Raw genomic sequence first — 27,352 nt, 5'->3', positions numbered from 1 at the left:
CAGTTACCTGCAGACTGACTTTATCATTCTGGGTTAAATATGTTACAGCCAACCAGGCCTTCCCTGGAGTCGTTATCTGAACTGACTTGGGCCTGCCATTTAAAAAGATACCAAGGAAGCTAAAGCAAATAAAAAAAAAGGTAGACCGACCATATGTAAGATTACAGAGATCTCAGTCGACTTCGGCGCTTACCTCTGGGGAGATGGAGAATGTCATTTTCACCGGGCGTAGGCCACAAGGGAACCTCCAGGTCATTCTCTCCACGGTGATTCGTTTTCTCAATGGGTACATTGGTTGGTTCTGGGACATACATTTCTAAAAGAAAGGGACATTTTTCATTAAGAGATGATGGAGGAGCTACTTACTGTTGACTTTTGTTTCCTCAATCCAAATGGATGGTGCGTTCAACTCAGGACAATACGTCGTGGGGCACGAAAGATCCCGTTTCTGCATTTATATCCTTACGTCTAGAGAGTCACTACCTTTGCAAGCACGGGAAACAGGTCTTATAACCATGTAAAAAAGGGAGAGAAAGTTTTCTCCTCCACCAGGGTCAGAAGCTCTGCTTTTTCCTGTCAAACGGTGTTGGCCCAGTAGTTTTCTGCAAGCGGATAGGGACTGGCTAAAATGGAAGGATTTCTTTTATTTTCCATCAGCTAAATGCTATACACCTTAATAACGGTTTCTCTTCAATCCACGAATGTTTAATGATTTATATAAAATACGCCACAGGAAGTGAAAAAGTAAAAGCATCTTTCGCTCTCTGTGCGTTTCTTACCCAATTCCCCTCCAGTCACTTCCCCTACGTGGGACAGACTGTAGGCAGACCTCACGAGGTGTGGCCTGGCTCAAGTAGGAAATGTCTGCTTCGTTACCACTGGGACCAGGTGGACTAGAAGATGGTCTTCAGTAAAGCGAGCTCCATTATCTACCTGGATCGTGTAGGTACCCTGATCTGTAAGATTCTATGACACGAAACAGGACCATCTAAGAAGAACAATATTCTTTATCCCAAATATCAGGGTTTTCTTTTTAAAGCTAAGTTCTAAAAGGGACCAGTTTAAAAAGTTCAGAGTTTTCTTTGACTCCTAACAAATATATTTATATATCCTTTCATCATCTGGCTAACAACATTTTAAAGAAATAATTCTTGAGAACCCCGATTTTCAAAAGGTGACACAAAAGTTTGCATCAACCATATAGCTCCTTTTGGCCAGATCCTGCCATATTATTAAACTCATTTTTATAAGGTTACTCAACATTGGTAATACTAAATATTCACCAGTAGCCCAACTGCGTCCAGATTAAATATATAAAGTACAAGTTAAAGAAATTAAGAGCCCACTAATCATCTTCTGCTCACAGTGACTGCTGTCTATCCCGTAGTTACCTGCCTTTCAAGAAGTAAACCAGAAGATGAAGTAGAGAGAAGGGGAAATGACAGAGCAGAGAGCATCTGCTCTGCTTCTGCTGTGTGTTAACGGAGTACCTGCCAGGGAAGAAAGTCGGAGAGGTTAAGTGAATTGTCCAAGATGACGCATCCAGGAACTGGCAGAGCTGGGACTCAAATCCAGTTCTGGGATGCCACGACCGGTGGGTCTTCTGGTGCCCCAAGAATAAAGTTATTTTGGCCTTTGTCTCCGAGTCTTCTGCTTTCTTACTTAAATACAGCGGACTCTCGAACAACACGGGTCGGAACTGCGTGGGTCTACTTGTAAGTGGACTTTATCAGTACAGTACCATAACTGTACTTTCCGTATGGTTTTCTTATTCTCTTTTCTCTAGCTTACTCTGTTGTAAGAATAGAGTATACGACACGTATAACATACAAAGGATGTGTTAACTGGCTCTTCATGATATCGGTAAGGCTCCTGGTCAGCAGTAGGCTGTTAGTAGTTAAGTGTTTGGGGAGTCAAAAGTTACATGGGAATTTTCGAGTGCTTGGGTTTGGCTGCTCAGACGTGGCAAGGTCTAGACACTTAGAGTTTCAAAAGGATACCTGAAAACTCTAGAATTAAAAAGAGAATTTCCTGACAGTATTATTTATAGAAGCAGGGGCCGGACTGCAACCAACGACTCTCTAACTTTTCTGTCCTATCTGAATCACTTGAAGCGCTTATAAAATGTGCAGACTCTGGGATGGGTGTGCAGGGCATGGTGTTTAGTTCACCCACTGAGGAACCCTGATTACGTGATAGGAATTTCCCGCAAGAGTCTGGAAAGAAAAGTGACCTTGACATTTAGGTGACATCTCTCCATGCCACAGCAGCTCTGAGCGCCTCTCCCACGGGTTCAGCACATAGCACTGAACAGAGGCCAACCTCCCGACTGGTGTCAGGGAGCTCAGCAGAAAAGGCCAAAGTGAGCTCTAGTCCACCAGACCTGGGAGTGTCGACGGCTAAGCAGCCAGAGCCCCCACGGAGGTCCCCAGAGCTGGGAGCGTTCCGCTGCACCTCAGGGTTTCTCTGGGTGAGAGCAGCAGAGAAGCAGGCTTGAAATCTTGACGCCTCCTACCTGCACATGCGTAAACTGCAAGGGGAACCCCCCGCAGCAGCCCGGACCGGGCGTCCTCCTCCCGCAGGTGCTTAGGAAGGCTCTGTGGGCCACAGACGGGAAGGGAGAAGGGTGTGCCCTGGCCGGGGAGGAGGCCTCCCAGGTGATGAACGATATCGCCCCGTCCACAAACACTTCCTGGGCGCTTCCCTGGCCCACGTTCTGGGGAGGCAGCCAGGAGCAAGACCAGCCCTGCCCTCGTGGGCCTCTCACTGCTGAGCAGCTCGCGGCCTGCCCTGGGCCTGCCCACTAAGCTCAGTACGGCTTGGGTCAAAGTAGACCTAAACCTCCTTCGTCATCACAAAATACTCAGCCCTAGTTTGGAGCCCTGGTGCCCAAGGTGAGAGGGTCATTCCCTTTAATGTGAACTTACAAGGGACCCTGTCTCTGAGCAGTTTTACCAAAAAGGTACGTCTTTCGGCAAAAAACTACTTGGATAAACAAAAGAAGTGTGGGAGCTACTGTATCTCCATGCCTAGACCCAGGGCTTCCACGGCCAAGGCCTGCGTCCAACCCCAACTCTCACGTACAGCCCTTCTGGCATAGCTGCTGGCATTGCAGACACAAAACCACATCTGACCAGGCCACGTGGATCACGGGCACATGATCACAGTGAAGAATTACTCCTGCGGTCAAATATGTTCTGAACTTCAGAGGAACCCGAGACCCCTTACTGGGGACAGATTTTACTGTCAGAGGTACCTGGCCAGTTGTAAGAGCCACCTTCCTTAAAATGTCCTTTCCTGGAATACGGGGGCAGGATGCTTGGGGCTCACAAGCTGAGGCACCATTTTTTTGGAAATGGAACCTGTAGTCAGCTTAGGACCAGAACTCCCAGGTCTGCCAACTAGCTTTGTGACCTCGGAGAATCCACTTAACTTCCCCGAGCCTCGGTTTCTTCTGTAAAACGGGACAGGTACTAACCAGCTCACAGGTTTTGTCCTATCCTAAGACAGCAGAAGGGGAAAGTGCTTTGTAAAGGCTGAGGCTGGCCAGGACGGCAGTCGATACGTGCAGAGGGCAACGCGAGCTAGCAGGAGCTATCTCGATGAGAAATGGAAGCCGGGCACCTCAGTGAAGAGCCCGGACTAAGATCGCACAGTGAGCCAGTGAGAGAACAGGACGGGACTCCACCTTCCTGGAAGGACACAATCACATGTAAGGTGGCAAAGCTCAACTGACTGCAAAGTTTTCTGAGAAGATGGAGAAATGATTCATCAATAGTACATCAGATGCAGAAAGGAGGCTACAGAAATTAAATTTCAATCTGACAGTAAATCCTAACTGAGAAGTCACCAGAGAAATCTTTCATAATGAACAAGGATGCTATATATTCACTCTCTCCTTTCTTAAACTCACAAACCGAGGACAGTGCTGCTTTACCTCAATTCCTAGCACTGTCACCTGGATTTGGGGCCTTGTTGTCACAAACCTGGGACCTCTGCAATGTGAGTTACGGCTGTCCCGGTCTCTGGTCTCCCCCTGCTTTAAATCCCTCCTGCCCATCACCTGTTAATCCTCCCAAAGCACCTATGTGACCATGTCCTTCACCTGCTCAAAAATGAGCCTCCCCACCCATACAAAGGATGGCATCTACACTCCTCATTTCCCCGTCCTGCAAGGTCTAGCCCGAATCCTGGGGAAGCTGCAAGGTCACTCCCCCTGACGACAGTCTCACTCGTGAACCGTGTAACAGGGCTGATAACCACCGTCTCCAAGCCACCATCCCCTTCTCTTTTGAAACCACTCTCCTTAGACTTAGCCTCCACCACGTGCCCAAATGGCTCTGGGCAGGGTGATTAGAACAAGGCTAAACGACAACGGTTAGTTTCCACGTCCCCTGTGAGGACTTAATGGCACCCCCACCCCCGCCCCAGGTCCCCCTGGCTTCTGAGTCACAGCTCTCGGGCTCCTCCCGCATCGCTGTGCTTCCTTCTCTGTCTCCTCTGCCAGGCCCCCCTCCCCTGCCCGCTCTCCCGAAGTTGGAAGGTCTCTGGGCTCCGTCCTGGTGGCCCTTCTCCATCCCGCTCACTCCCTAGGGGATCTCATCACTCAATGCCAAGGCTTAAAAACCACTTATGGCTGATAGCTTTCTACCGTACAGATCCATTTCCAGTCGCTCCTGAACTCCGTCCGGGCTGCGTATTTGCTGTCTGTTCACTCTCTCCACTTAGATGGACAGTGGAGACGTCACAGTAAGACCGCCTCAAACCAAAGTGACTTCACCCCATAGCTGTAAATCTGTACTGCAGTCCAAACCCACGAGAACCATCCATGGCTTCTCTTTCTTCTCTCCTCACATCTATTCAAATCCTCCTGATTCTCCCTTCACAACAGAACCCGAGCCCGACCGCTTCTCCCGCCTGCAGAGCCACCGCCCCAGCGCGGCCGCGACCAGCTCTCACCTGCGTCACTGGGAAAGCCTCTGGTCTGTTTCTGCACTGGCCTTCCACATCCCACGGTCTGTGCTCAACCCAGCACCGCAGACTCCCGTGAAAGGGGACGTAAACAGCGTCCCTCCTTTGCTTAAGACCCTCCGAAGTTTCTCTCCTACTCAGTAAAATCCTGCCACCACCGAGAGACCACAGGTGTCAGCTCCCGGTGGCCTCTCTGCTTGCCTGACCCTCCCGCTCAAGGGGCCCAGCCAACAGGCCTGTCCCCCCCCCCCCAAGGCTCTGCCCTGTCTCTACCCAGAGGGGTCTGCCTCTTCCGCAGGAGTCCTCCATTCTCCTGGGTCTCCTAAACGTCCCTGGTTCAAAGTGAGGTGTTCCAGCTCATGCCGTGTCAAACAAACCCACCCGTCCCTTCTCCTTTGCCCCCCGACTGGCTACACTTTGTGCCGTAGCCCTCAGCCTCACCCTGGGTGCTGTCTCTTACTCGTTTACTTGTTTGCTGTCTGTCCCTCCCCATGAACTTGGAGCTCCATGTGGACCGGTGCTTTGTTGAATTCTCTGCCGTCTCCCCAGTGCCGAGCACAGAGGGCCCTAAGTGAATCTCCGCTGGATACAAAAGGTCGCTTTCACCGTTTGTACCCCAGAAGCATCTTACTGGGTATGGAACTCGTGAGACAGGTGGCGTGGAGCAGACAAACCAGCTCCCAGGAGAGACCCACGTTCTTCCTCGTTCCTCTGTGCGTGACCGTCAAGGATTCCGTCTTCTGCCGGGTGCAGACAGAGTGACAAAGCAGCACAGTGAACCTGACTCCCCAGCAGCACCTTACACGAGGCCCAGCAGACAGAGCAGGAAGAGCACCCAAGTGAAGGCCCTGAGAAGAGCTCAGCCTCCCGAGGCGGCGAACACCCCAGCCTTTACAGGGGAGAAATGGACATTTCCAGAAGTGCTCGACTCAGGCGAGTCTGTACAACACCTAAACAAAAGGCGAATGAGTGCAGACAACGCAACTCCTGTCCCATGTACAACCGCACGGTACAGACGCCCAGCTGCCAGGACTCCTTGCTTCCCGCAACGCACAGAACGAGATTCTCCAACGTAACGCAGCAAGGAAACACAAAAACCAACGGGGAGATGGGAAGGCTCCTGACTCACTCACAGAGCGCACGCTCTCGGCGGCCCGGACTGCCGGCGGAGTGTGCGTGTGGAGGGCTGGGGTCTGGAACGCTGCCCGCAGGCTGTGCGGCCGGGGGCTCAGGCCCTGCGTTTCTGGGACGAGGGGCAGACGACTAGGGCACGAGATATAGACATGGAAGGAAGGAGAAGCCTGGGGGGGATCCGGCAGCGGTGGGGGGCCGAGGTTGGAGACTTGGAGCGGACAGAAGGGTGGATGGGGGGAGAGGCGCAGGCGTGGGTTTCCACGGCTGCCGGCTGGGGTCTCCGTGGGAAGAGACGTCAGTGGGCTTGGGAGCGGGCCGCCCGGGCCAGCCTGGGTGCTGCTGGGCTTGATGGACTGAACAAGGCTGAACAGAGCTGCAGTCTTGAAGCAGCTCCTCCACTTGGGTTCTGATGTATAGTCACCTCGTGACGGCAGCGAAGCAATTCCCTACCGTGTCCGATCTTGGGCCATTGTCACGGGCTAGTTAGCCCGCACTGACCCCGGCTGCCACGGTCTTTAGAGAACGCAAATCGGAAGAACCAGAGCCATGCTGGCGGGGAACCACAATCAGGCACTCGCCCTGACGTCAGCCTCTCAACCCCCCCACCCCATCCCTGCATGGGGAACCTGGGCTGGGCCCACGCACTGCTTGGGCCCCGCGAGGCAGCGGTGCAGGATCCGAGTCCGCTCCAGGGTCACGCGCGCTTGGCGCCGCAGCCCGGGAGCCCCGCTGAGGTACCTGGACACATCGGGCAGCAGCTTCCTTCCATGTTGATGGGCTCGACGCAGGGCAGCGGGGGGCAGCTGACGGTGGAGCAGAGGGTCTGGCCCTGCAGGCAGTAGCAGTGCGTGCAGCTGTCAATGTCCCAGCGCTCCTCGTCGGCGTAGGCCTTGCCGCTGAAGTGGCACACTGCCTTCTTCGGAATCGTGTCTTCTAGGGAAAGAACAGCACAGGCTGGAGTCGCGTGATGGGACCAAGCACATTATCTCGTGACCCCTGCGACGGAAAGGGCAGCGGCACTGCACAGACACAACGCGTTTCAGGATTTCCAGAATTTGGCGAAACGTGTGCGTCCCCCGTTCCCAACCGCTCTTTTCCCCGGCTCAGGAGAAGGCTGAGGGCTCTCGTCTTGTGGCGTGAACCTGACCAAGGGCCGTGCACACTAACACGGGGCAGTGACCGTTCCAGCTGGGTGGGAATGGGGCCCGTGGGCAAGTGTCACTGGATCACTGCAAAAAATGCAAAGTCACTCACATTGGGTGGCTGGTGAGCACCCTACACGAAAAAAACAAAGAGGTAGAGACACGTTCAGAGGCTTTACGTGGAAGGAGATAAAAAGTCCAGCTGAGTATATTTACGGAGACGTTTCGTGAAATTCCTACTTTCAGTTCACCTTTTTGTAAATAATTCAGGGAGTAGTAAGGAATGACCGTGGCACGTCATGGGAAGCGGCGGGGGGGGGGGGCATCAGAGGGGGCATCAGCACCGACACAACCACTACCTTCATTCTTCAGCGATGCTGGATGCATTTCCCTCTCGTCAACAAAGGCATTTCTACTTTAGGAACAACCTCATTTCAGTTCAATCCATTTTCCCAGCAAACTACGATTTTTGACAATAATACATACATATATTTATTTTTTTAAGATTTTATTTATTTACTTTAGAGACACTGAGAGACGACTGGGGGGAGGAGGGGAGGGTGAGAGAGACTGTGAAGCAGATTTTATGCGGAGCGCGGAGCCTGACGTGGAGCGGGGCTTGATCTCACATCGAGAGATCATGACCTGGGCTGAAACCAAGAGTTGGATTCTTAACAGAGCCACCCAGGTGCCCTGATAACAATGTATTTTAGGAGTTATTTTTATGTATAAGAATTTATAGCTTAAAACCCTTTGCTCTCCTTTCTTCTCCAGTCTCTCTTGCCATCCTCATTTCCTCCCTCCCCCAACTTTTTTCTAGAAAGTTCCTTTCTTTTGTACTCAATGCTGCCTCCTGGTTTACCCGAACTTACTTATGAGTGGTCATATTTTACAGCCAGTCCTTCTCCCCAGAGCTCAAAAACGGTGGCTCGAAGTGTGGCCCCAGTGCCCAGCAGAGATGGGATAGACCAACAGGGAAACGGGTGAGCACTTCCTTGTCCCTGGACAGGCCAATAACTGGACGACTCCTACTAACCCAGGGAAATTTTATGTTGAGATTCTAAAGGCACATCTACGGACCACTGGTCACTGATCATTAAAAAATTATAAAGGAATCTGGAAGGAAAGTTCCGTAGGAAAGAGTGATATTAGGGGCTCAGGGTTCTTTCATTCCTAATGGAGGCAGTGTTTATTGCCCAGACACGGAGGATGGAGCCTGGGATGCCTGTGGCAGTGAGGAGAAACGTGGGCATCAGGTGCCATGCTCCCTGAGCAACCCCGACCTGCAGCCACCTGCTCCAAGGTGGCTAGAAGCTGCTGTCTGTGGAGACCCAGCTCACAGCTGCCCGCTGAGCTCTTCCAGAGGAGGCTCACGGAAATGTTTTCATCTGTTTTTGGTGTCCATGTTCTCTTCTTACCAATTACTCAAGCATATGCACCTTATGAATGACTCTGAGAATGTCCTATCACCCTAAAATGTTATTTCCTTAGCTGTGTCTCGGTCCCTGCAGAGTTCTATACGCAGGTCAAGGATTAGAATGCACAGTCTGTTTCTCAACATTCCTTCACAGTTTCTCTCAGTACTGCTGCCTGAGTTGAACGAGGGATACTGAATAATCACAGAAGTTCTAGTTGTGAACAGAAATGCTTTCTCATTGTCTATGAAAAAACATACTTTGTTGTCTTTCTCAATGTTTCACAGAAAGGCTTCCGGAACACTGATGGTTCAGCTTAAAAACTTAACTGGAGGCTTTCGAACCAAACCCATGACAGAAGTTTCTGCCTAGCCTGGAATCCTCAGGGGAGGCAACTTCATTAAGATACCTCAAATGCACATGTCAAATGGCTCAGTGGAATCATTTAATGAACCCAATTCAAGTAATACTCTGACCTCCAGCCAACTTTTCATTGAGGACATTAGATTTGCCATCAAATCTAGAGTCTATTATGCAGAGACTTCTTTATGAAAGGAAGCATCTCTTCATAAAGCAATATCACTGATTATATTTTACATAAACCTTGTAACAGCTCCTATGATGGCATAAAATTTGAATAATGGATTACTGCGCAAGGACCTTAGAAGAGAGAAGGTTAAACTCCTTGCCCATCTCATCCAGCACTTTCTGCTGTGCTTTTCCTCCCAAAGGCGTCTCTGCCAGTCCTCTCAGACAAGAGGGAACGAACTCTAAGCATGAACTAAGGAAGGATGGGGACTTCATAAGAAGGGGTTCGAGTCAAGGCCAAGCACTGGTTTGTATTTTCTCAGGATCTAGGCAGACACATTTTAAGAAATTTAATTAATTAATGCTACTCTTATTTATGAGGCGAAAATCATCTGTGAAAAATTACACTGACATTAAGAATAACCATGATATGTTAAACATTATAAAGACATTCATTTGTTGATTCTACAAACTCTTCCCATCAGTGGGAAAGAAGGCATGACCACAACCCTGACCCAGAGGACTGCAGAGATGTGGTGGAACAGGCCTGGGGACCGGACCCCTCTCCACAGAACAACACAGCAACCCCTGCCCCTGTGAATTTAACATGGAGGGCCAAGCAACTAACTGCCGCAGAAAACCGGGGAAGGCATCACTCAGGACTTGGTGTTCGAGGTTCACTTTGAGGGAGGAGCAGAAGACAAAGAACAAAGAAGCTGGGGGGAGGGCATTCCAAGCAGAAGACAGTGTGTCCAAAAGCTTGCCAGGTCGGAAGGGCAGTGAGAGTGTCAGGCTGTATAGAGTGAGTGAGGGTGTGTGTGTGTGTGTGTGGAGGTGAAGCTGGGGTCAGATGGTACAGGGCCTTCAGTAGCAGCGGACGGACGTACTGAGATTCCTTCCTGTGGAGGAGGGGAGGCGCCTCAGCCCCTTTAATGGTAAGAAGAGAGCTCTGGCCAAGGGCAAGCTGGAGGACTAGATGGGGAAGGAAGTTGAGGATACCGTTCACGGGGATGTGACGTGGGCTAGGTGAGGGCGGCGTGGATGGAGGTGGGCAGGCGAGGCGAGATTTGAGAGACTCCTGAGAACAGCCATCAGGATACGATGCTGAGGACACGAGAGGGACAAGCCTTCTTGCGCGGGAGGCCGGGCAGAGGTGACTCCAACAGAGGAGTCATCTTACTGCTTTACGCAACAAACGGGGAGTTTGTGAGGGACCTGGTCAGGCCTTATGGAACTCCTCCGATATTCCAGGGGATTAGTGATCGATGAGCAGTGCAGTGATTGATCCTCCAACTCTTCGGCCTCTCTGCGTGAACACAACCGGGAAGCTGCCGCCAGGACAGAGCCAATCGGGGGCGCAACAAGGTAAAAGAGGTCAAATTTCAGTCACTGGGAGCTTCAGGGAGGAAAGCTGTGGACCGTGTGGGGCCACTGGCAAAACTGGAGGTCCCCCTCCCGTGCCTCTGCACAGTGTATATTCCATTAAGCCAGTAATTCTAGGAATCTGTCCCAAGGAAATAATCAGGAAAGGCCTAAAGTAAGTGTTTTCTGGTGGATGTTCATCACAATATTATTTATAACAGCAAGAAGTTAGGGGAAAAATCTGTGTCTAACAAGAAGAGAATGTTTAAATGATTCAGTGCAATCATGTGAGAGGATACTGGGCAGTTATTAAAAGGCATCATGCATAGCACAAGTGCCATCACGTAAAGAGGAAAATTAACTGTCTAGAAAGAAACGACAATGTTAATGGTAACTGTCAGAATTGGTGAGTTTTTCTCTTCACTTTTTTTTTTTTTTGGCAATGAGTGTCAGTTACTTTTGGTAAGTAGGCAGCAATATATAAAATGGAAATCACACACACACACACACACACACACACACACACACACACACGAGCATGCATTATCCTCCTGACACCCCACCCCCGAATACACACACGAGGATACTGAGGGGGAAGAGCTTGATCGGAGCCCGGTTCCGAAGCACCTCGCCACGTGGCGTGGTGCTTTCGAACGCCAGCAGCTCGCTCTGAAGAGCCTGAGCAGACTGTAAGGAAACTACACCACGGAAGAAACACTGAAGATCAACTGCATGACGGAGTTCATGTAACTCCTGACTCAGCAACTGTAGATCATTTCTAAAAGAATATTTATAAAATGACATAGGAGAGTAACTACTCTGAATGACTTGGAGGTGATGATGGGTCAAACCAAGGACTCTGACTATATGTGGGGTGAAACTGAAGCTCCTTATTTGATTTTGTTACAAAAATAGATCTTTTCCGAAATTCAGTGAAGACTATGAATTCAAAGCAGCCATGTGATGATGACAAGGAAGACTGAGATGCAATCTACTGGGAGCACCCCCAGAGGACTGGTGCAGGCTCCACGCAGCCGCTCAGAGGGCGAGCCACATGGGTCACACGTCCGGGGCCTTCAGTGGTTGTAATTAAGCCATTCCCCTCAGGCAGTGGGCTGACTGACACGGACTGAATTTCCAGGTACTTCTACTGGTTTATCTCTACTCCATTTAAGCTCTGCTCATTACAGATTATCTCAGAAGCATCTTGCCTTCAAGATCATTTTCAACTAAGTTAATTCCAACTTGAGATCAGGAAGGTTTAAAAACTGGGGGTGCCATGTTCATGGCAGCATTATTTACAAGAGCCAAGACATGGAAACAACCTAAGTATCCACTGATGGAATGGACAAAGAAGTTGTGTTATACACACACACACACACACACACACACACACAATGGAATATTATTCAGCCATAAAAATGAAAAAAATCCTACCATTTGCAACAAGATGGATGGACTTTGAAGGTATTAGGCTAAGTGAAATAGGGAAAGCCAAACACTACACGACCTCATTGAAATGTGGAATCTAAACAAACGAACAAAACACCAAACTCAGTAAAAGAGATCAGACTTGTGGTTCCCAGAGGTGGGGGAGGGGGAGGGGGAACTGGAGGACGGTGGTCACAAGATACAAACCTCTAGTTGTAAGATGAACGAGCACTAGGGATGTGATGTATGGCAGGATGACTGCGGCTAACACTGCCGTGGGACAGACAGCAGGGCTGTCAAGAGAATCAATTCTAAGAGTTCTCATTTCTTTTAAGTGCATCCACATGAGATGACAGATGTTAGCTACAGCTATGGTGGTGCTCACTTCACAATACATGTAACTCAAACCATCATGCTGTACACCTTAAACTTACTTTTTTAAAGCATTTATTGATTTGAGAGAAAGAGAGAGAATGCACGTGTGCACACGCACCCAGGTGGGGGGGAGGGACAGAGGGAGAAGGAGAGAGAGTCTGAAGCAGATTCTGCGCTGACTGCAGAGCCCGACACGGGACTTGATCTCACAACCCCGAGATCGTGACCTGAGCCGAAAGCAAGAGCTGGATGCTTAACTGACTGTGCCGCCCAGGTGCCCTGCATGCCTTAAACTAATACAGTGACATATGTCAATTATTTCTCGATAAAACTGTAAAAAAAAGAAAAAACAAACTGGGGGTGGTGGTGGGTAGAGCCGAGATAGATGCCCATCAATTGCCGGTTGGTAGCACTGCCTCAAAGAACGAGTCTCTCCCTGGAGGTGCCAGAGACTGAAAAGGGGACCAGTGCCTCCAAAAAGACCTTGTAAAGGCACTTGGTTGCAGGACTGAGGGACCGCAAGGTCCGCACAGAAGTCTGAGCCAATGTTGAAGCTCACAGTGCAGAGCTCAGCGAGGCCACAAGATCTAAGAACTGAATGACGCTGAACAGCACCCTTAGTTGACCTTCTGAAAGACTGGAGGTCAGAGGAGACAAACGGTAGAGACAAGAGAAACACCAGTGGTTCTGAAAGCGGGATCCAGGTGCCAAGTACTGAAGAACCGAAGAGCATCTGCTGAGCATCCACGGTGCCCAGGTTCTGTGCTCGGGGGCTCGATCCTATTCGGCCTCGCGGACACCCCAAGGAGGAGGGCAGTCTACTCTCCTCTTGGGGAGACTCAGGTTTACAGAGGGGAAGTAACTTGATGTAACCAAACCACAACATGGCGGAGCCCACGTAATCCCACGTAATCTCCCTCCGACTGCAAGGCTCAGGTTCTCTACGCTGAGCTCGACTCAGTGGCTCCTTTCCTTCCATTCCAGGAACACGCAGAACCCTCTTCACGTGGTCAAGGCTCCTTGGAAAGTACACAACACCTTCAGGGGAGGGCCGCTGGTTCCAACGTGCTGCTGTGGGGTGAGCCACGGTTAGCTCTGGGTGTATTACGTCAGGACCAGCAGGCCTGAGGACGCGGCCTTCAATCCATGAGGAGATCCGTTTCAGAGACAGTAACAGAGAAATGCTTCCCCGCCTCTGCTTAGAGGGCGTGTTTTCTACGGTATCTTCACATCTGACCAGCTTGAACCACAGTATCAGTATGTTTCATGATGATCAAGTGTGTTTCTTCAAAGGTGCTTTAAAACAAAGCCCCATGTAAGACCACTGAATTTTCATGCGAAACAAATGGAGGATTCTTGGTTTTCGGAAAGCTCTGACTGATCCTTTCCAGGAGGCTGCTATGCGGCCCAGATTCATTCATTAGAGTTTGCTTAATGAGGCTTTATACAAATATTTCTGCCTTTGACTAAATTTTACCTGAAAGGCAAAGATCTAAACAGAGGCCTGAAACCATGGAGTCACTTGGGCTGATCGATGGATTTCGGGGTCCCCTGGATCTCACACACTCTTTTTGTTCCTGGTTATGCTACCGCCTTCCGCGGCACAGTTGGGTTAATTTGAGAAAGCTGTCCGAGAGTTTTAGAAACGACTTGGTCTATAGGGAGACACGGTGGCCGTTCCGTACAATCTGAGGTTCTAAGTAATAAAGTCACTGTAGTCTTCTGTGGGAAGGAGCACAGTCTGACTGGAAGTACACAGAAAAGCGCTCTCAGCACTCTGGCTGAAGAAGGACGCAGAAATGGAGACACGGGAACATCCAACTAAAAGTGGTCTATGCGGTTTATATTTGGCTATGGAGTGGGCTGTGCCATCTGACTGTGCTATTTATCCCTCCAACTGGTTTGTTTACACTGACGATGACATTATTTTTATTCATTGATGCCTAATAATAGGAGTTCCCACTTGCTGAATGCCTACTACGTACCAGCTACCGGGCTAAGTGATTTATAGAAGTCCTTTCCACTCGATCTCCACAGCCCAATGGGACCGGGTATTACCCCAATTCCACAGGAAACCGAGGCATGGGGAGAGTATGTGACTTGCCCCAGACACACGGCTAGGAAGGCGCAAGGCGAGGATGGGAACCAATGTGGGTGTGGACCACAGTCCCCGCACACCTTTAGGCCCCTGTACCCCGGCCGGGTAACCTCAGGGACGGCCACGTCCTAGTGCCGCACAAATGAATACGGTGATTACTAACTCTAAAACCGGGCACTTAGAATTCCTGCCCCTTGCATTTGTTGGGGCTTAAGGTCTTCGTCGTCAAAGGTAATTTACCCTTCAACTGACCGCATCATACGTCTGGCACAGTCCTATGAAGGAACACAGATAATGAAGTGGTTATTGAGGACCCACGGTCTTTCTTAGGCAAATCTCTCTTAAACATTTCTCTCGGAAGAAGAGGATTAGAGGAGAATGTTCCAAGAAAAACATGAGGCAGGACACTAATATAATAAGGTTTATTTTTAGGACAAACACATCAGGAGTTATATATCCGAACAAATGTGATCCCTTCCTAAGCAGTCACTGTAGAGGGCTGTAAACGTAGCCCAACGATACTGCCCTTGCTTCACACGGCTTTGGAATTCTCCTTTTGCAGCGGTATCCAGAGCCAAATTTTGACCCATGCAATGAAGATAGTTACCATTTTATGGCCACTCCTTGGTTTAGATCAGCTTTGGTATTTGGTTTCCTCAGCTCTGGCCTCTCTCATCCACCAGACCAGGCTTGAAATGACTTTTGGCCTCCTTCAGAAACAAAGTCCCTGCTCTGGGATGGGGGTCTGCTTCGGTGGCCGTGGCCAACGCCGCGTTGGGAGCCCAGAGCCCTCGTGCGCGGTGGCTCCTTCTGTGGGGCCGTCTAACTCAGGGAGCACAGAGACGCGTGTCTTATCTTCTTTGGACTCAAATACAAGCAACGGTATATGGCATCATGTAGGCCTAGAATTAAAGTACGCCATGCCTTTCAGTGGTGGAATTTGGAGAACTCAGTGTTTGGTTTTCGTTTTCCCTGATTCTGGGGAGGCAGAAGTGCGAGGCCCTGAAATGTGAACTCCTTTCAAGCTGACTTTTCCAACGGTTCAAACTTTGCCACCTTACTTCTAGAGAAGCCCTAAGAGGCTGTTGAAGTTGAACTTTGCTTTTACTCTTGAGCTCGTTTACTAATTATACCGTAAAGCGAATTAACAGCTGGGGAAGCCCTAGAATCCACAGCTGCAGTGTCTCTTCCTCTATAAAGACCCAACTCAGTGTTTCGGACTCACTGACGTGGGAGCTCAGGCCCTGCTCTGAATCGGACCGCGATGAGGGGTGCACGTTAGCCTCTGAGAAGGAAGCATCTCCAGACATCCCCCCACTCCTCCGAGGAAGGGTCTGAAAACAAAGATGCCCTTGAGCCGATGCCATCGCTGGACTCCTCAAATGCTGCCAGGAGACCACCTTCCTGGAGAGGTGCTCCGGGCGCTAACCCTGGCTGCGGTGGTCCCGGAGTCAGAGCGGTGGTGTGGGAGTCGCTTCCTGGGAGGAAGGCGGGCAGCTTTAGAAACGGCACTGGTTCTCGCAAAGCTCCAGTTGCTAGTTAGAGTCCCGAAAAGTATTCTACTCTGCGATCCCAGGGGCCAAGAGACTAAACGCAGCTCTTGTTCTCGGAATAAGTCCGACCGCGACATAACCCACCGTGGTAGCGAAGAGGGGTGCTGGTCCTTCCCACGCGTCCCTGTGACAGCTCGGTCCTGAACACCGGAGACGCTCCTGGATGGGAGGATCTCCCCGGCTCTGCAGGACTCCAGGGCCAGGCGCATGTGCTCAAGGTTGTGCAAAGCTGTGCCAACTGCAGGCTCTGACAACAACTTCTGCTTCGATTTGGTTTCCTAACTTTGAGGTTGAGGGGCTGACAGAAGCATTAGTGAGCAATCACTAAGGCAGGTGTGGGAAGGTATGAGGTACACTGTGGGTGATAGGATTCAGAAACGGGGGTGAAAAAGGCAGCCAAGAATTACCACTGAAGTGGCTCACTCTGGGAAGTGTAGGGAAAGTACCTTTAAAAATTTTCCCTTAAAAATTTAACACTGCTGTGCAGTGATCTCTAACTGCCACAAAGGAATAAAATGCTACTATTCTATCTTCTTTTAAGGGATAAAATACTCAAATCCCTGGCCTGTGATCTCATCCTCATTTCTGCATCCCAAAGTTGGGCACAAACTCTACGTCTGGAGAAGAAATCGAATGTGTGTGCCTCCTGTTTGAGAAACCAGCTTTACTTCTGTTTATATAAACAGGAGACAAACAGAAACCACGATGAAGAAGGAATCCGAGCAAATAACTCGCAGGTCACCAAGAGGTGCACAGACTCGGAGGCACAGATGAAGACTGATTTCAACAGCTGGCCCACTGGACCTTTCCTGACTGGAGAGAATGGAAACGTGGAACTCAACTGAAGTCTTGCTGAGATTGGATGCAGGTGGCATAGACAATTTCAATGAGGCACAGGTCTAATACACAGTGATTCTGTCAGCACACGATTAAAGGTTTTTGGCTAAAAATGCAAAAAATATTTATTAACTCAAAACCCGAGTCCCTTATAACTTCTAGCTTCTAATAAATAAAACATCTGCTCTTAATTCATTTTTATAAAAAGAAAACCGAAACAAGTACCGCCATGTAGGCCAACCCCTACGTCTATATAATGTCTCAAATACTTTGAAAGCAGATCTGACCACCATTTTAAGACCTTTCTGGGAAGTCCATTTGTGCTTTCTTTTCTTCTATTTCTTGGGGTGGGAGTCTAGGTGTATTTTAGTAAAGGCCAAAAGAACCTTTCAGGTTTCTTCAACATATTGGAAAAAATAGGTAATAAAGTTACTTTAAAAAATTATAAACTTTCCTGAGCTCTATGAACAGAAATCTCACCAAACTGGTAACCATGAGGACTTCTGGCTGATTCTGACTGCACGCAAAGAGGACACAATTTCTCAGTGATAGGACTTAATCAGTGCACTACTGTCTGTTATGGGCTGAGGGAAGCATTTCATGGATGGAAGTTCAGGGAAATATTCCATTTTCAACTTCAACTGACATCCCATCTCTTATAAGGCCGACAATCCTTCATGGAGATTATACCCGGAAACCATTTTGGAAATACATAATGTCGTCTAAAAGGCAGGCAGTAACAATGAAAGATGAAGGCGGCCTAACTACGGAAAACAGCGTACTTCCTTTAGGACATAAAGGAAGCCATCTAGGTGGAAGAGTACAGGATCCTGTTAAGAAAGCCTTGACGTGGAAACCACTGGACTTCCCAGAGAAGGCTCCTGTCATCACAGCCTGCGTGGGGATCCCGCCCCCAGGATCTGCTGACTGATGTCAGGCCCTCACCAGAAATGTCACCCTCCTGTAGAGAACCAAAACCATTAGAGAACCATTAGAGAATTCAAAATCCAGGTTGGTCTCCTGGACGGAAATAAAAGGCATGTGCTCATGAATCTCTGGAAACAGCAACGTCGGCCTCCCTTCTGTGCAAGAGACCTCTTTCACACCAGACCGTGTGCTGGAGCCCAGGTAAGGACGACGCCACTCAGAGGCTCACTGGGATTTCTGTTTCCACAGCTAGAGCCTGGAAAGGACACGGAGGTGCGAAGAGAAAGCAGCACATGGAGTGAGCAGGACGAGGTGCTTCCCAGAGTGCAGGGTAAGACCTAAACAAGCTGAAATCAAACACCGTTTATTTCTGTCGGGACAACTTGAGACTTATTCCAAAGTTAGTCCAGGGCATGACAACCACAGTGTTTGTCGTCTTCCACCCTTTAAACAGCACACAGACAAGCATCCCCCTCCCCCTCCCTTCCTTCCACTTAAACCACTTCAGCGCTATCTGGGACCACCTGGGTTGCAGTGTTGGGATCGCAGGAACCCAGAGCCCTGACGAATGTTCAGGAAGCGTACTGGGGCTCTTCCTGATGACAGTGCACCCCGATGACAGATGTCACGTGGTCTGTAGGAATCATGGTGGAGCACGCACTGTAAGTTCACGGACTCCTCAAATGGGCCTAGCCTCTCAAAGTAAACAAAAACTAAAAGAGCTCCATTCTCTCTCCCATGGCAATGTCCAGAGGCAGGACAGGTCAGTGAAGTGCTGAGGTTTGTGGGCCCGGCGCTGCCCCAGCCCTGCGGCACTACAGGGCCTTAGAAAGCATGCCGCGTCCACCTGGTCACGATACAGTGATTGAAGCAGTGGGGGGGCTGTGTAAGCCAAGGATGTGCAGGACGAGGTACACCACGGGGGCATGACCTGAAATATTCCTGTCCTTCAGCAGCTCCTCCTTGGGACGCTATATCCAGGCCTTTCTCTTGCAGCGAGGCAGGTGCTATATTTAAAGTGCGATACCAGAATCCACTTGGCCCGCTCCCCAGATCGGCGGCACCCCGTGTTGGAAGAGCTGTCACTGAACCGAGCTGAGCGTGCACACTGTGCTGACCAAGCACATTCACTGTGTGCATTATGTCACTTCATTTTGAAGCATTAACGAGGCAGAGAACGATATTATTGTCCCCATCTCAGAGATGGGGAAACTGAGCGAGGGTTAGATCCTATCACGGAGACATAAAGCTAGTATGTGCCAGAGGGGGGATCATAACCTTCGCTTCCAAAGTAGGTTCTCTTCCCAATACACAGAAGTGTTTAAGGAAACACACTGGAGAAACAGCTGTGAAAAATGTTGCAACGGAGATGCCAGTCTCATCACATTATGGCTTAAAAATGTACAACCTTTAATTCTATGGGTTGTATGTCTTCGAGATTTGGAATTAACTATTTGCTATGTTTGATTCCTGGGCTGAGTTAAATACTCAATGATCAACAGATGTTCCAAAGAGATACTATTTATATTTGTGATCTCTAAGAAAAGATACCTAAACAAATTAGCATAATCACAGACATACATCCAAACAAAACGAACGGTGTACAACAGACTGACTTGACAGAAATTGTTGGTGCTGCCCTATTAAGGACATATATATTGTTAATCATTTTCTAGCTGAAGATCGCAACAGAGAGGAAACAGAACCGTACCATCACAACCAATGGAGTGCGCCAAGCCAGCCTGACTCCACATGAAAGCTCTAACTCGAATATGAAGATATATATAATAAATACAAAAAACAAGCTAACCCCTCATCAGAGAGATGTGTGATCAGGTGCCACGCATAACAGAACTCATTTTCCCAGACCCTTGAAGATAGGGGATACTTAAAGACACTTAAAAGATACCGAACTTAGAGACATGTAATGAGAGTATCTTAATTTTGTTCACATCACACATATTTTATAACTTGTATATATACTTTCATAGCATATACGTTACGTAAGTTTCATAACCTATCCTTTCATATCTCACATATACACACACAAACAACTGATTAGCATCCAACAAGAACTGACCTTTGACAAGTTTCTTAAGTGAGAAAGATGCACTGACTCAGAGATTTCCAGCCAACAAACAGGACTTTAAATATCTGACCTCAAATATTTTCTGAAATAACACACGGCCACAAAGAAATAAATACTTGCCAAATCCCAAGTTTCAAAACGATATTCTAAGCCTGAGTAACAGGACTTGGCCGGCACAGGAGCTGCTTACTAAGGACCAGTCCTGTTCTAATAGCCTGGCCTGACCAACGGGCACACCTGAGCATCTCCATTTCCAGCGTCAACAGCAGGTAGGATGCAGCGGCAGTGTGGGCCTGAGGATCCCACAAGCTAAATTAAGAAAGGTCTTTATGATCAGTGTAATGCTCTTTCTTTACATTTGTCCAGGAATGACTAAGCTCCTAGACATGGTGAGGGGTCTGCCAGGATGCTGATGGGGACGCCCCTCAGAGAAGCTGCTAGAGTCTGGTCCTCGGCAGAAGCATCATCCACACAGACATCAGAGCAAGGGGGGTGTGGTCAGGGCCAGCATTCCCATAGGCACTTACTAGGTAAGGGTTGCTGGCTGAATTGTTTACTGTCAACTAGGAGCGATGGAAGAAAGACCTCACCAAAATCATTTTTGCTCTAGAAGGTTCTAGAAAGGCATGTAGGATGTAGTCAGTGATAAGGCCGTGATGCTGCCTTGCATGGTGAAGTGTGTCACCCTGAAGGCACCTGCTGTTTACAAGGAACCACATACCCAATCTGCCATCGCACATTAGAATTCCCACCAGACCTTTTACCTTCACCTGATTTACGTGCTCAAGTCATCTGATTCTTGCTCCCCATCCTTTACGCCATCATTACAGTCAAAAAGCCTATGAAAATAACATCTAAATTTGTATTTGCATAGAAAACTGGAATATAAAAAATTAGGGAATCAGAAAGTGTTCCATTAAAATGATTGGGTAATTACTACTTAGTTTCTTTCTAGTACAAGGATGAATCCCCAAATGAGGGGTATTATAAGTAATGAGACAAAGCTGTTCATTTTCCAAAATTAATCATCAATCCTATTATGTCTGTATTACACATTCTATTAAATTAGCACACATAATATGAGGCCTTCACACATCAAAAGAAAAGCATTATCACTGCACATTAGTGACTGGATACTTTAGCTGAAAGGAACACAAATATTCATAATTACACCACTTTTCGTAGGATCACCACTTTTCCATTCTCTTACGGTAAGAAAAAAGGATACTTCACAAGGTGAAAGAAGCATACTTTTGTTTAGGGGTTTTATCACTAAAAAAAGAAGTCAGATTAAAGGCTGGTTTGAGGTTTTTAGAAATCCGTATTTGAGAGATCTAATTAGGGAGAATATCCATCCAGGGACCCGCAGCCATGGTGAGGTCAGCACTGCAGGCTGGGGTGAGGCACGTATGATCCTGGGAACAGACGATCTAGGTTACGGAGGAGCTGGTTTCAAACCAAGAGCCTAAAAAAACAGGAGACAACGCAAGCACTGGTCCCCTGGGCCTCCTGGAGAAATCACCGGGTGCTTCAGGACACGCAAAGTGATGGCCTGTTTCTTTGCTAGGTTATCTCTGCACGGTGACACAGGCTTTGCCACTGAGGCACAGCCAGTAACTGCCTGCAGCGTGTGTGGGCACTGCCCGGGCTTGGAGCCCTCACAGGGCGCCCGGGCTGACGGGAAGCTGATAAGAGAATAAGCCTGCAGAGGCCAAGGGAGCTAACTGGAGAGTCCGATAGGGAATCCTGGTGTCACAGTCACGGACTGAACTTGACTTCGTATGCTTGGGCATGAGAGGGAGAAAGGATGAAGCCAATCTAACCAGGCTACTTGCAAAATACGTAGGATGTATACTGAAGGGGCTCAGCGACTCTTTCAGTAATAAAACAGCACGTATGAAGCACTGAGATGGAGGAGTAACAGCCTACAGCATCACTCATCAAACGTTAAGTCTCCCCAGTATGTTACCCTGAAGATAAGCCTTAGATTTATGTGATACAATTACACCTGCATCATTGTGTGTGTGTTCGGGGGGCAACCAAAACATAATTTCCGCTACACTAGTATGAGCTTATACGAACCAAAACAGTGAAACTGCTTGCAAACTAACTTCAAATCAAAATAAAAAATTTGGACCAAATTGGTGTTTTTCTCTCCACACTAAAGAAGAACGTATAGTCTAAATCATGAAGGAATTGGAATGGGAAATAGAAAGGCCAAAAAAACAAACCAACAAAAACCCCAAAACAACAACATACAGGAAGACACAGAATACGGACTTGCAGGTTTCTTTCCATGAGTTTAAATTTGTTAAATTGTTTTGAAAAAGAAGTGATTTACTATTTATCATATGGAAACAAACTTACTAGATGAATAATTCACTAGTTACAAATTTACCGATTAAGTAGCAAAACACAAGAACTTTTTTTTATCTAAACAAAATAATCTGCTGCACAGAAGTTCTGATATTTAAACATGGTAGTCCTGGCTGTCCATCCCTCCTCTCCACCAATCCCCTGGCCTGAAATAGTGGCCAGTTGATACTTTTGTTTATGTCTCAGCAAAGGCAGTGACCTTTTTTTGTATAAACACTGGCAGCTCTTTGAAAAGCTAAGCAGCACCCAGCTGGATGTATGCCTTGATACATTTCTGGGGCTTCAGTTAGGAGCTAAGAAGCTTATGGGTATCACAGCAGAACCCAAGGTGTTGGTCACCAAGAGGTAGGGCAGCTCTATGGCCCGATCTGCTTGGGACAGTCCTGGTCTAGAGCTATTGTCCCATCCTGATGAATAGCCCCCATTTCTCTCTCCAAAGCATCATGGCTTGAAGAATAAATTCCATAGGTGGTCACTCTATCAAAAGAATTCAGCTTGAAAACATACATTTAAATACTCTCTGGCCATTACATTGAGAAAAATCTAAGCGCTGTAAAATTCCTGAGAGCAGAAACTGTGTTTTTAGAACATCTTTGCATCTCTTCTATACCAACACGCAGAATAAGACTCAGGGGAAGTGGTCTCCCGTCTAGTGGCCAGAGGTCGAGCAGTCAAGGCGAAGCAGCTGTCTTGATAAGCTTGAGTTATGGCCAACATGTACCTGAGTGCCATTCATCAGTTCATCTACAGGAACTGCTAGAAAGCACTGTGGCCAGAAGATCTCTTCCTTTCCTCAAGTATCACCCCAAATACGCATAAAGACTTGTATCTAAAAAGCATGCAAAAAACTCCAACAGTAAGTGCACGATACCTGCAATCAATATAGCTGGCCGCATTTTTTACCTGCTGCTCTGATAGGTTGCTACTGGATTGAGACGCATCACTGTCTTTCTCTTGACTTCATGAGCTTTACTCAACACAGAAGCAATAAGAGAGAGAGAGCCCTGGGAGCGGGGACTGTGCCTTTATGAGAGCAGCCAGCTGTCCGAGCCTCGCCTTCCGGACTCCAGAGCAGCGTCTGGCTTATGTCCCTAGGACCGGCTGCAGTAGAGACGGCAGGGGCAAACATACAGACGTCTTCTGTTGACAGGCTACATCCCCATGCGTCACAAGAAGGAGAGGCCTCTGTCGGTTTCTCCGGCCTCACTTTGTGTCCCTAGGCCCTTGACATGGACAACTAACTGCGGGGCTGAAATGGGATCAGTGGAGTGCCAGCAGACAAGAGGAATAACCGGGACATTACTCAGCATTTCGTATTTACTGGATTTCAAGGCAGCAGCAAGCTTCATGCGCTCAGTGTACGTTAGTATGTGTCTGAATATGGACAAAAAGCCCCTGTAAGTGACAGGGTGGAGAAAGAGCGTTGGGTACTGAAAATGCTGAAACAGCAAAAGAGCCCAAGAGAAGAGGACTGCGCTGGAACATCGCGGCACTCTGAGAGAGCCTCTCCTCATTCCTCACCGGCTGACTCGCGGGAACACATCTTTTGCATCGCTCTCCTGCCTCATACTGCTCCTTCGGGTCCGTGGGGCAGGTTACAAACACGAACCGATTTATGCAAATGGCTGTCAATGTAGATTCAATGGCCACCGGTAGAAACAAAGGATTTTTTTTCTTGGTCTTACCTATGCAGTAAGGACAACACTGGCCTTTTCTCAAAACAGGTCTCTCACAGGACACGGACGGGCACGACTCCGAGTAGCAGCTAATGACGCTGTCCCTGCACACGCAGCTGGTGCACACGTCAGGCTTCCAGGACTCGGCGGCCAGGAAGATGTCCCCTTCGTCGTTTTTGCAGTAACTCGGCACGCTCTCGTTATGGGATGAGGAAGGCGGGGGAGGTTCATCTGGAAGAATGAACATAAGGTCAGCAGGGAACAGGAGATGCCACCAGCCACCCAACTCGCCACGCAGTGAGTTTCACTCCGTCTTAGGAAGAGCGCACTCGGTCCCTGGGGCTCTGTGTGCCTCCTGTAAGAATGACTCAGAAACAAAACAGCAAGTCTGATTTGTGCAGGGTCGTACATTTTAAAAGCAAAACCATAAAGACCACAAAAGACTTGTCAGAGATTCTGTTAAGTAGTTCGCACAACATTCACTCTACTCTCGCTCCGTAGCTTCACAAAATCCTGGGGTTTTTGGAGGGTTGGGTGGGTGGATGAGGATTTGGATCAGGGCAGGTGTAAGTCAAACAAGACAGTCCTGTGCCCTGCTTTTCCAGGCGGCCACGTCACCGGGTTGTGGCTAAATGAGGGGGTTCCTGGGAGAGCTTCTACTTTCTTAATAGAAGGGCAGACGTGGTGCTCCTCCCACACTCTTCCTGCCTTGAATCTGTGTCTTGCCTGCAGCTGTAATATCTTGATCATACGTGTGGGAGAAGGACCTTGATATCTCCGAGACACCGAATCAATGCTGATAAACATCTGCCTCCAAAATTCTTGTAATGTATGGAAAAGAAACTTGTCTAAAAACTGTCGCTGGGTTTTCTCTCACTTGTACCTATGTGCCGTCCTAACCAATCAATACCCAAATAGACTTTCACTGTACCTATTGAAACACATATGTGCAGGCCTAACCAATCAATATCCAATCAGTATCCAAACAGACTTTCACCTCACCTACCGAAACACCTATGTGCAGTCCCAACCAATCAGTATCTATCAATATCCAAACAGACTTTCATTACAGCTCCTGAAACACCCGTATGTCCCATCCCGATGTTCAGGCATTTGCGTTAATGGCTGAAAGATTATTGGAAATCTACTCATAAGGATGTACCCACACAGAAATCATCCGCAGGTCATCTGTGTCTTTGCTATTTAAAGACTTTGACCAGAGGGCTCCCAGATATAGTTACGACTTGAAACAGAAAGCAGTGTTACCAGAAAACCCAGAGATCCCTTTGGGTTTTGGCATCTGCTGAAATTACATAAAAAGCTGTACCCTCAAGCAGGAACCTGACTGGAATGTAACAAGGAAAAACATGACAGTGAGGCTCCTAGGTTAGCAATGTCACCGTGCTGCGGCCAACCCCCTTCACCACTCCAGAGCTCAGAAACAGCCATGATGTCCTTCCTGGCAAACCTCTGCATTTTCTCAGGGGCCACCCGCTCAAAGGAATAATCATACGCTCCTTTCATAATCAATTTCATGAAGTCTGCTATTTTCAGCCACACAACAGAACTAACTGGGATAGACAGGTAGTTATCCCTGTGACGTGGAAGCTCTAATGGTCACATTGCCCTTCTATCCACCGCATGAATACATCCGATAGCCATGAAGCTGGATTTGACAAGAGCCTGAGAAGCAAGGCAATTGCTTTGTTTTGGGCTCTCTCTGAGGAACAGAGGGACGTTGGCAAAATGGACTGAGCCCATGCCCTCGCCTCAAAATCATGGAACCCTATCTCCTACTGCCAGTCCCAAAGGCAGTCCCAAGGGGAAAAGAGACACTGGTTCCACTGCTCCAAATGTGCTCTGGGTCTAATTTTAGGGACAGTTCCACAGACGACATCTATATGGGTTAAAGATGATGAGATGGGATTACTTTCCCAGTAACCTTGTCGGGGTCATCCACGTCCATGGATAATTTTGCCACCAGGTTCCTCTGGGCTACGATAGCTTCACCCTTGCAAGCAGTGTCCACCCTCAAATCTAAACATTTAGAAGAGGGAGCAGGACAGTAGTGTTGGGGCTATGAAACAACAGGTGAAATGAATACCCTAGAGTCTGGGCCTACAGAAGGCCCCGGGGACATGGGAATGTGTGGTCAGTGCTGGAGGGGGAGGGGGAGCTGAAGCTGAGATGCAGAGACCACTAACCCAACCCTGGCCGAAAAGGTCATCTGGGAATCTTGCCCATGGTAACTTCCTTCTTTGGGCCTCTCCTCCTGTTGTCTTCCTGCCGCAGGGACCCCTTCTTTCTACTTCCGATTCCAACTACTAACTCTTGTTTTGTTTTTATCCATTCCTTCACTGGTGTCATGCATTCTTTTTATTTCTATTCTATCTCCCTCTCTCTTCTATGCTATGCTTCTTTCCAACTCTAAACAATAAAGAATGAAAGAGATTTAATAAATCTTTAAAAAGAAAGAAGTATTATTCTATTCTCTCCCTTCCCCTACTTTGGTGAAGTTATCACCACCCACAGGGATGCTCGATCTTTCTTCATGAACCCACTTCCATTTCCAGACCTTGCTCTGAACCAGGCCAGAGAGAGAAAGTAGAAGGACAGAGGGGATGATAACAGGGTACCCTAGGGGAAACAATCACCACAAGGGACACAACTCTTCTCATTTCTGGAATATGTTAGGATGCAAATATCCTAAGATTACAGATGGGCTTTTTCCAGATGTGAAACACACCGTTTATCAATGCTACTGTTGGAATTTACTGTGAAGAAAATGATATTTTACATTTTAAGACTTTTTAAAATCGATGCAACACAAGTATTCGTGGAAAGTTTAGAAAGATCAATTATGGGGCAGGTGACTTATTTTAAAAGAAGAGCATTCCAGAAATTCTCTTATTCACAGATGTAAGAGTAACCTTTGGAATATTGATATCTAAAGCAGTAAGTCCTAATGTTTAAGACGAAAGCTAGCACAGAAGTTATCTCTTGAGTTACACATAAAGAAAGGACGAGCCACCCAGGCGTAAGGTAATAAACTTGGGGCCAGGTGCTCAGGGGTGTCTTAGGAGCTGAACAGGAAAACATTACAAGGGTTTGCATACGAATAGAAGGGATAAAAAATAAGTAATGAAACACAGAGGTCTATGTTTTACTGAGCAGAAAGACTCGAAGAATATACACTGAGAAAGTAAATGGTTATCAATTTAAATTGATAAGACCAAAGATTAAGCAAGAACAAAATAAAACGAGTTATGTTGTCAACTCGGTGATGGTATATACAACGAACCTTCTGGAAAAAAGGAATATATTTCGGTGTTAATTACAAGTGCTACTTTAGTTACAAAACCAGGAACTTAGGTTTAAAATCCTGACACACTTTTGCTGTATATGTATCACGACCATGAATTTACCAGCCAGGGTAAA

The 27,352-nt window shown here is 48.0% G+C and overlaps 2 protein-coding genes and 1 long non-coding RNA gene across 11 annotated transcripts in view; 2 read left to right on the top strand and 1 right to left on the bottom strand.

Annotated features, from left to right (window-relative positions):
* Positions 1-1,638, top strand: part of FEZ2 (fasciculation and elongation protein zeta 2) — a 50,295-nt gene extending 48,657 nt beyond the window's left edge. For 4 of the 5 annotated variants that reach the window (XR_005832800.1, XM_040623095.1, XM_040623091.1 and 1 more), the window contains one exon: positions 1,388-1,638. Coding sequence is in view for 2 of the 5 variants with exons in the window: in XM_040623095.1 (XP_040479029.1) it covers positions 1,388-1,482 (95 nt within the window). In the remaining 3 variants the exon portion in view is untranslated. Of the gene's footprint in view, positions 1-1,366 lie in introns of all 5 variants that reach the window. The other variant, XM_040623093.1, reaches the window with a different exon arrangement.
* Positions 1-27,352, bottom strand: part of CRIM1 (cysteine rich transmembrane BMP regulator 1) — a 187,105-nt gene that overhangs the window by 6,273 nt on the left and 153,480 nt on the right. For 3 of the 5 annotated variants that reach the window (XM_040623086.1, XM_040623088.1, XM_040623089.1), the window contains 3 exons: positions 23,924-24,145; positions 6,844-7,038; positions 194-316 (listed from right to left, as the gene is read on the bottom strand). In XM_040623086.1, coding sequence (XP_040479020.1) covers positions 194-316; positions 6,844-7,038; positions 23,924-24,145 — 540 coding nt within the window. Of the gene's footprint in view, positions 1-193; positions 317-6,843; positions 7,039-14,870; positions 15,935-23,923; positions 24,146-27,352 lie in introns of those variants that run through there. The other 2 variants (XM_040623087.1, XM_040623090.1) reach the window with 2 other exon arrangements.
* Positions 9,569-19,752, top strand: LOC103671584. Its single transcript, XR_570971.2, has 3 exons — positions 9,569-10,555; positions 18,023-18,104; positions 19,450-19,752. It is a non-coding gene; the product is annotated as an uncharacterized LOC103671584 (long non-coding RNA).

Source organism: Ursus maritimus, unplaced genomic scaffold, assembly GCF_017311325.1.
Source record: "Ursus maritimus isolate PB19 unplaced genomic scaffold, ASM1731132v1 scaffold_6, whole genome shotgun sequence".
NCBI lineage: Eukaryota > Metazoa > Chordata > Mammalia > Carnivora > Ursidae > Ursus > Ursus maritimus.
This window is presented reverse-complemented; position numbering and strand designations above follow the sequence as displayed.